Source organism: Meleagris gallopavo, chromosome 5 (assembly GCF_000146605.3).
Source record: "Meleagris gallopavo isolate NT-WF06-2002-E0010 breed Aviagen turkey brand Nicholas breeding stock chromosome 5, Turkey_5.1, whole genome shotgun sequence".
NCBI lineage: Eukaryota > Metazoa > Chordata > Aves > Galliformes > Phasianidae > Meleagris > Meleagris gallopavo.
The window spans coordinates 54,492,719-54,501,587 of record NC_015015.2 but is presented as its reverse complement, the minus strand read 5'-3'; the positions used below and the strand labels follow the sequence as shown (position 1 = coordinate 54,501,587).

Here is an 8,869-nt window from a genome sequence, read left to right as displayed (position 1 = left end):
GAATACTGCATGATGAGGATAATATGGGGAGTAACCACGTGTTAATAGCTGTCTTTACCTGTCTTAATTTGCCCTGTTTCAGGGAGCTGGAATATCGGCTGTTGGAGCAGTGCACAGTTGATACAGGATTAGCCAAAGGACAAAGCCTTCCGTCTGTAATGGGTAAGGGCTGCTTGCTGCAGTGTAATAGGAACAGTAATGTATTCACACATCTTACGTGGTCTTCTCTCGTGATTTCTGTCTCCATACTAAAGTATATTGCTACAGGTCAGCCTCTTGTAACAAAGTTGGAATGGCAGCTCAGATGAAATGTCTGTAGGAAGGTTTCATTGTCTTCTGAGAGAAGACAAACTTTCTGTTGTTTATCTTAGAAATCTTTCCAGGCCTCAGTCGAAGTGAAACCTTAAGTGTCCTAATTGGAATTCAAAATTAATTTGATTATTTTCAGTTCTCTTTTTGCTTTCCAAGCTCTTGTTCTCATTGATTTTTGTTGTTGCTGTTGCAGGCTCTGTTCCTGAAGACATAGTTGAGGATATAAAAGGTAAAACTTTCTGCTAAGTAATCTTTAGTTTATTTAGTTGCAGTCCACTGCAAAGTAGCTGGAATGCAACTGGGGCTTTCGCAAATGGAAATTGCTGTTCTAATTCCTGGGCCTGGAGGACAGTTTCCTGATTGGTTTTGAGGCAGTCTCTTGGAATCAGATGTGAAATGTTAGGATTGAAATTCAGATTGGCTTTATATTGAGGGAACGTTTCTTTGTGACAGTTGTTTATGAATGAGATTCTAATTTTATGCTTATTTTTGTGGCACAAATCAATAGCAGCTGGTGTACAAGTGAAATTGTGCTCTGTTAGTGCTGCTTAGAGGGGAAAGTAACATCTGGAGTTCTTAGGATGCTGCAGAGTTGTGCTAGGGACAATATTACATGTGATTGTTTAAAAAGGATCAGTGTCTTGTGGAAAGCTGTGGTGCAGGACCTGGTGTGGTGTGTTAGACAGCTGAGTTCAGCCCATGCCACCTCGTGGTAACCAGAGGCACAATGAGTAATATCTTTGTCTTTACATTGTATTTGGCTTTTTTTGAGAAAGAAATCTTGCCTAGGTGTAGTGTCAACTTCATTTAAACTTAGGACCTGGGTACATCTCAGCTCAGCTGAGGTATGGAAACTTGTTTGTTATTTTTGTTATGATTTTTTTGTATTTTTTCTTTCTAGAATGTGTTCTGTAAATGAAACAAAATTGTCTGTACTGTTGATTCAGTGAATTCTCTCTTCTGTCCCTTTGTTTTATGAAGTTCGCACTTGTTTTGTGAGTGATCTCCAACGTGGACTGAAAATCCAAGCAGCCAAGTTCAACATTGATGGCAGTGCTGAGGTGAGTGGAGAATGAAAGTCCCTCTGATCTCTTCTGAAGTGGCCATGACCATTCTGGCCTTAAAAACAACACATACATATTTTTATTTCTAGCGTCCTTCACCGCCTCCAGATGTGGACTATCCTTTAGATGGTGAAAAGATTCTCCATGTAGTTGGCTCCATCCGGTGAGAAATAATGTAGTGCAGTGTCTGCCTTTGGGAGGCATTAAGTGAGGCTTTGGCACCTCCTGCTGTATGCACTGTGTGACAGAAATGATGTGCTGTCAGCAAAAAGTCTGTGGTTGTTTCTAGCCCTGCTGTTAGTGAGCAGCAGTGCTACTATGAGCTAACGCTCCTCTTGTCTTTTCAACAGAGACTCAGTTGCGGAAATACTGTTTGAACAGGATAATGAAGAGACATCTGTTGCCACTTTGATCTTAGATTCACTCATTCAGGTATCTTCATGATGTAAACAAGCTTGCACACCTGTAGCCTCAGAGAATCTGCTTTTATAAATGGCTCTTGCATTGTCATCCCCCGCCTACAGGTTACAGTCAGGGCACAGTGTGACTCCTCAGGTTGTGCCCCATGATAAATTCCTGTGGGGCAGCGAGTCACTGTGTCTCATTCCCTCTGTGGTTGTTTTTATACTCTGGTATACTACAGTTTTTTTGGGACAGTTTTCTTTCAAGAAAAGAAGCAGTGCAGTGCTCTCTCCTCAGCAAAAGGGTTGAGTTACGTGAAAGTACTTGGGACGTTATTTTTACAGGCAGTATTTCAGAGATATTTGGCATTTCTTATCCCAGAACTGATGGGAATTCCTGGCACTGCCCTGGCTGTCTTTTGCCTTGGCCAGACTCAGCTAAAGAGATTTACAGTGACTCAGTGTGCTCATGACAGCCTCAACTGGGCAGTTCCTCGGTCTGGTCTTCTGGGAAGAAAATGATGTAGATGTTTTCTTCTCCTTGGCTGAAGCAAGTAGTTGAAGTGCACAGAATGTCTGACTGCATTTCTGAGAGGCCTTTGAAAGCATCTGTGTGCAACTGCCATTGAAGTGTGTTTTTTCTTTTCAATTCCCTTTCTTATTAGTGTCCCATAGACACCAGGAAGCAGTTGGCAGAGAACTTGGTGGTTATGGGTGGCACTGCCATGTTGCCGGGATTCCTCCACAGACTGATGGCTGAAATCAGGTACCTGGTAGAGAAACCAAAATACAGAGAAGTGCTTGCGACTAAAACCTTCAGAGTTCACGCTCCACCTGCCAAACCCAACTACGTGGCGTGGCTGGGAGGTAAGAATGGGAACAGTTTTTGGAGCACAGGTCCAAAGTCAGAAAACAGACCTTGCAAGTTGGGGTTTGTGATGAATAAGTGGCAGTAAAGCATAGCCAAACTGTTGGAAGTGAGCTGCACCTGATGCCTGTGGAGTTAAGTTCTCCTGGAAGAAGCACTGCAGGCTGCACCTGCCTTTTGGGGTGCAGTGCAGGCTTTGGGAACTTGAAGCAAGTGACTTGCAGTTTGAAACAGCAGTGTGGGAGCCAGTGAATCTGATAGCAGTCTCACAATTCCTAGCCCTGGTTATTGCAGGTGATTTTAATTACCCCTTCCTTTGCTGGAAGGATTGCTCTGCCAGCCAGCCACAGGAGGTCCAGAGTGTTGATAACTTCCTAATGCTAATGATGGATGAGCCAACTAGGAGAAGAGCACTGCTAGATCTTATTCTTACTAATAAAGAGAGCCTGGTTGAAGTGGTGAAGGTTGAGGGCAACCTTGGTTGCAGCAACCATGAGGTGGTGGAGTTCAGGATATCACGTGACCAGAACCAAATACCAAGCAGAATCCCAACCCTGCACTTCAGTAGGGGCAATTTCAGCCTTTTCAAGCAATTGCTGGGGGAAATCCCATGGGACAGGGTACTTGAAGGTAAAGGGGTCCCAGATAGTTGGTTAGCATTGAAGGACTACTGCTTCCAAGCTGAAGATCAGAGCATCCCAATGGGTAGGAAGTCAAGAAAGGGAGCCAGGAGACGTGCATGGTTAAACAGGGAACTGTTGGGCAAGCTGAAGTGGAAGAGGAGAGTCTACAGATCGTGGAAGTGGGGGCTGGCCACTTGGGAGGAAGATAAGGCTGTCAGAGATGTAGGGAGCCAACTAGGAAAGCTAAGGCCTTCGTAGAATTAAACCTTGTGAGAGGGGTCAAGGGCAACAGAAAGGCTTCTTCAAATACATTGCAGATAAAACTAGCACTAGGGACAATGTAGGCCCTGATAAATGAGGTGGGTGCTCTGCTGACAGAAGATAGAGAACGCAGAGTTACTGAATGCCTTTATTGTCTCAGGATGACCACAAGCCAGCACTGTGCCCGTGTGGCCAAGAAGGCCAATGGCATCCTGAGGTGTGTTAGAAGGGGTATGGCAAGTAGATCGACAGAGCTTCTCCTCCCCCTCTACTCTGCCCTGGTGAGACTACGTGTGGAATATTGTGTCCAGTTCTGGGCCCCTGAGTTCAAGAAGGCCAGGGAACTGTTTGAGAGTCCAGCACAGAGCCACTAAGATGATGGAGGGGGTGGAGCATCTCCCTTACAAGGAGAGGCTGAGGGAGCTGGGTCTCTTTAGCTTGGAGGAGACTGAGGGGTGACCCCATTAATGTTTATAAACATGTAAAGGGTGCATGTCATGAGGATGGAGCCAGGCTCTTCTCAGTGACATCCAATGACAGGACAAGGGGCAATGGGTGCAAGCTGGAACACAGGAGGTTCCATATAAATATGAGAGAGATCTTCACAGTGAGGTGACAGAACACTTGAGCAGCTGCCCAGAGAAGTTGTGAGGTCTCCTCTGGGGACATTCAAAACCTGCCTGGATGTGTTCCTGTGTGACTTGATCCAGGTGTTCCAGCACAGCACTTAGATGACCTGTGGAGTCCCTTCCAATCCCTGACACTGTATGATTCTGTGATAGTCTTTTTTGGTTTTAGTTACTTTCACGGGATATAAATGGGAGCAATTTGGGACAGATGGGGTTGCTAACAATGAAAGTACCTCAATCCTTTCCTCTTTAATGCAGAACTATATATATATATTTTTTTGGTCATTAACATAGGAGCCATTTTTGGAGCACTTCAGGACATTCTTGGGAGCAGGTCTGTGTCCAGAGAATATTACAGCCAGACGGGGCGCATACCTGACTGGTGCTGTCTGAGTAATCCTCCACTGGAGATGATGTTTGATGTTGGAAAAGCACCCCCACCACTGATGAAGAGGGCTTTTTCTACTGAGAAATAAGCACTAAAATGCTACACGAGGATTCTCCTCTTCTGTTTCAAGTACATGTATATAAATATCAGTAGGGTTTTTTAATATGAAGTAACCTGTGTGTAATGCCATTAAATATGACCAGTGTGGATGTTCTGGGGGAGTACAGGGGTAGTTCCTAACACTGTATGTGGAACTGTGTTCATGTGCTGTTTAAAGATGAATTCTGTTAACTCCTCTGCTACTTTGTCACCCAGTGAAGAAATGGTATGTGGTCATGAGTTGTAGCTTTCTGAGTTCTGTTATTTATTGGTGCAGTAAATGACATTGTGAAGGTGCTTTGTTTTAAGATACTTTGATGTAAAGTAGTGTGAGAAGACTGCAGGACTGTCTGCTTTGGGAAACATCTGGAAGCTTTCCTGCCAACCTGAAGAGAGGAATGCTTTACACAGGATCATGTGTTGGAACTGTTAGGAACTGGCTTGTGTTCCTTAGTGGAGTTGCTGGAACAGTATTTCCCCTGAGAAGTGAGTTCTGTTTTCAGTGCTTCAGCAATGAAAGACCTTCTTTCATCAGGTACATAGATAATTCTGTTGCCTTGTAACAAAGAGCAGCATCTATGGGTGCAGTTGCAGATGCCAGACACACTGCTGTGTGCCAGCGTGTGTTCCAGGCCTTGTGCTGATGCAGAAGACTCCTGGTGTCCTGTATTTACTTCAGCAGCACCTTTAGTTTGAGGGTTTATTTGTTCCTGGGAGACTTTGTGTTGCCTTTCAGGATGCGCTTTTTTCTAATAACAGTTCCTCCATGCACACCTGTAGAACGCATCCACACCAACTCCCACTAAGGGGGTCTCATAATGTGGTTTTTACCAACCAGAAACAAGGCAGGCTGTGCATTGCAGACTCTTTGTTTAAATTTGTGTAAACAGCTGCTGGCTGAGCTTCCTTGCAGCAATGTGGGCTCTTACCTATAAGGCTAGGATTTAATATAATTTAGAGTAACTTAACACTTTCTAACTTTATCATGAAAACCTCAGCACCGGGGCAAAGTCTGTCACTGCATGCGGGCGCATAGAGGCTGCAAGCAGACGAACGTGACTTTCGTTTTGTTCCAGCGTCCGATCTTGGTTTCTACGAAATTCACCACAGTGCTGTAACCAGTAATTCTTCCCTGTCAGTATCTGACGAGGCAAGAAGAAATGGACAGGCTGTGAGCTGTCCCTGGCGGTGCCGCCATAGCTGCGTGCAGCCAACGCCGAGCGGAGCTGAGGGAAAAACCGCCCCGTGCTTCAGAGCGTCCCGGCGGGCGGTCACCGCACTGAGGGGCGGGAGGCGGCCGTGGGCGGGAAGAACGGGCGGCAAGAAGCGGTCAGGCGCCGCGGGCAGCTTAACTGCCGGGTGGAGGAAGGGCTCGCAGGAGGAAGGACCCAGGGAGGGACGCTCCGCCTCTGTCGGCGCGGTGCTGCCGGGAGCCGGGCGAGCCGCGATGCCGCTGTACGAGGGCCTGGGAAGCGGCGGGGAGAAGACCGCCGTGGTGCTCGACCTGGGCGAGGCCTTCACCAAGTGAGTGCGGGCTTGGCTTCGGTCCCTGCGGCGGCTGGCCTCGCCGGGCCTCGCGTGCTTCCCCGTCCTCGATGTTGGGATGCTTCTGAGGTTCTGCTCTGAGGGCCGACCAGTCCGACTCCCCTGCGCTGAGCGGGCGCCCCGCAGCTCCATCGGGCTGCCCAGGGCCGCATCCAGCCTCGCCTCGGGCACCCCGTGCCACTGCCTGCCGTCGGGTGTAGGTGTCCTTGTCGAAGTTCTGCACCTGTGGTGAATTGCTCAGAAGTGATCAGGGTGGCAGGTAGATGCAGCTGCTTGCGTGCCCTGGGACTGGAGAATTCCTTCAGGGACCAAAATTAAACACTTATATTCTGATGTTTGTCTGTTTTTGGAAGTTTCTTTTGAAGTTATCTCAGGAGAGATGTTTATTGTTGGTCAGCAGTGAAATGGAGCGCAGGACCTTCCAGAACTTCTGAGTTCTTTGCTATGAGAATGATGAGGTGCTGGAACAGCTGCCCAGAGAGGCTGTGGCTGCCCTATCAATCCCTGGAGGTGCTCAAGGCCGGGTTGGATGGAGCCCTGGGCAGCCTGGTCTGGTATGAAATGTGGAGGTTGGTGGCCCTGCCTGTGGCAGGGGGGTTGGAGCTTCGTGATCTTTGAGGTCCCTTCCAACCCTGGCCATTTGGTGTGATTCTGTGATGACAATCATGGAGGCTGTCTCTTGTTTCTTGTAAATGCACCTCACAGAAAATGAGGATGTAAGCAGGGTGTGAATGAATGGTGCCTGTGAGTACTGAGAGCTTTAGTGAAAATGAGGGGGATGTGGAAACGGAGGAAGTTATTTGTGTGGGAATTTAGTAGGCAATAAGGAAGGCTGGTGGTGGATGATCCTCAAAGATTGTACTTGACAGAAATACAGAGACAATCAAAGTTGAGCTTTGCAACTGAGTCTTTACAGAAATGAAGTAAACCTATTCTGCTTAATGCAGCTGAGAGGGAGTCAATAAGAGATAGAAAAGTCGTATGCAGAATATCTCTTAGTAGCTGTAGAAATATTCCTGATTGATTACTCTTTGATTCATGGGTGTGTATGCTATGTTGTGACTACAAATGATGGGATTTCCAATGTATTCTTCTAGGTGTGGTTTTGCGGGTGAAACAGGACCAAGATGCATTATTCCTAGTGAAATAAAGAAACCTGATGTCTCTAAGGTAAACCATTTCACCTTTACAGTGTTTGGTAAATATACCAAATAGTGAGGGCACTGTCAGGTAGACCTGCTCATGACTGGCTGTTCTTCATCATGTTACAACAGCTGTTATTAAATACCTGAAAGTAGGTACAAGTAACTGTGATGCTGATGTGTATTACTTGGTACATTTCAGCCATGCATCTTATTTTGGGGTTATTTAATGAGAAATTTTTTTGCCTATTTAAGCTTTTTTTTTTCTTAAGAAGAGAATGGCAGTGTTGAAAAACTAACATTAAATTAGTGGTATGAAAAATTATGAAGTAGAATCTGCAGTTTAGTTATAGGGTGAGCAATTGTGGTGCATCATGTATGTAACAGCAAAACAGGCTCCTTGTATGTAGCAGGTTATATGTACTCAGATGATATATTTCTAGATAATCATTGTCTAATATTCATGCTGACTATGGATTATTTCTTTCTACAGCCTGTCAGAGTTGTTCAGTATAATATCAACACAGAGGAGCTGTATTCCTATCTGAAGGAGTTTATTCATATGTTGTATTTCAGGTAAGAGGTACTTGGATGTTAATCATGCAGACCTCGGTCACAGTTTGGGAGGTGGGGTCTTAAAGTGTAGGTTGTTTTTTGTTGTCGTTGTATTGTTGTATTTTTAGTACTGATAAAAATAATAAATTTGGAGTTGACAATTTCCTCTTTATTTCTGGTCTTTCATTTATGCACTAAAAATCATTGTTAGCAATGTTTTGTACTTAAGATCTTCAGATGTGGGTGGTACTTTGTGTCCTTTGTCATTGACTTGTAACTGAAATCAGGACACTTGTGTCCTTGCTCCTCCATGTGTGGCACTGTATGGCACTGCACAAGCCAATAATGACTGCTCTGCATCCCCACGGTGCATTTCTTTATGTTGGTTTAGTAATGCATGACGTTCAGAACCCCACACTACCAGCAGAGAGCTCCTTAGCTTGTCTTCTGCAGCTCAGTTTCCTTACTTTCAGTGAGGAACGTTGGGTTTTAGTGTTTGAATTTGAGCAAAGGACTTTGAGGTAGCTCTTAAGGATGCTATCTAAATGCAAAGCATTGGGATTTGTAGGTAGAACGGGACATCAGATGAGGGTAGGTGTTGTCATACGTACATAAACTCAGCAGTTCTGTTTGATGAGATGTCTATCTTTTTTAATTTTTAGACATCTTCTGGTGAATCCCAGAGACCGTCGTGTTGTGATCATAGAATCTGTCCTCTGCCCTTCACACTTCAGAGACACTCTTGCCAGAGTCCTTTTCAAGCATTTTGAGGTGCATGTTTTATGTAACTATTGTATGTGCTGAGCATAGCACTTAGTGGTAGGAACTGTAGTGATGGTATGGACAAAGGAGTGAAAATAACGGGAGAGGTGTGGAGAAGATTCAGAAATGGAGGTGCTCATCTGGGGAGGTGGGGCTGGGAGATCAGACTGAAGCACTTTCTTACTGGGTGGCTTTTCATATGGCTGCAGAACTGCTGTTT

General features: G+C 45.5%; 2 protein-coding genes across 2 annotated transcripts; both read left to right on the top strand.

Annotated features, from left to right (window-relative positions):
• Window positions 1–17: 17 nt before the first annotated feature.
• Window positions 18–5,131, top strand: LOC104911278 (actin-related protein 10-like). The gene is made up of 7 exons (XM_010712089.3): window positions 18–162; window positions 506–541; window positions 1,294–1,373; window positions 1,466–1,539; window positions 1,727–1,808; window positions 2,443–2,644; window positions 4,453–5,131. Exons 1-7 carry the CDS (start codon window positions 24–26, stop codon window positions 4,632–4,634), a joined length of 795 nt encoding a protein of 264 aa, XP_010710391.1. The 5' UTR covers window positions 18–23; the 3' UTR covers window positions 4,635–5,131.
• LOC104911277 lies at window positions 4,824–8,800 on the top strand. Its single transcript, XM_010712087.3, has 5 exons — window positions 4,824–4,871; window positions 5,682–6,169; window positions 7,288–7,360; window positions 7,826–7,908; window positions 8,550–8,800. The coding sequence occupies exons 1-5, from the start codon at window positions 4,824–4,826 to the stop codon at window positions 8,689–8,691; spliced, it is 834 nt and encodes a 277-aa protein (XP_010710389.2). The 3' UTR covers window positions 8,692–8,800.
• Window positions 8,801–8,869: the final 69 nt, after the last annotated feature.

What these genes read in the sequence shown, in the direction of transcription:
- LOC104911277 (XM_010712087.3), top strand. Translation starts at nt 4,824, where the DNA reads ATGAATTCTGTTAACTCCTCTGCTACTTTGTCACCCAGTGAAGAAATG. An exon ending in TGTCACCCAGTGAAGAAATG is followed by an intron (nt 4,872 to 5,681) that starts GTATGTGGTCAT and finishes GCGGGCGCATAG; the next exon opens with AGGCTGCAAGCAGACGAACG. An exon ending in ATTCATATGTTGTATTTCAG is followed by an intron (nt 7,909 to 8,549) that starts GTAAGAGGTACT and finishes TTTAATTTTTAG; the next exon opens with ACATCTTCTGGTGAATCCCA.
- LOC104911278 (XM_010712089.3), top strand. Translation starts at nt 24, where the DNA reads ATGGGGAGTAACCACGTGTTAATAGCTGTCTTTACCTGTCTTAATTTG. An exon ending in AAGCCTTCCGTCTGTAATGG is followed by an intron (nt 163 to 505) that starts GTAAGGGCTGCT and finishes TTGCTGTTGCAG; the next exon opens with GCTCTGTTCCTGAAGACATA. An exon ending in CTACGTGGCGTGGCTGGGAG is followed by an intron (nt 2,645 to 4,452) that starts GTAAGAATGGGA and finishes TCATTAACATAG; the next exon opens with GAGCCATTTTTGGAGCACTT.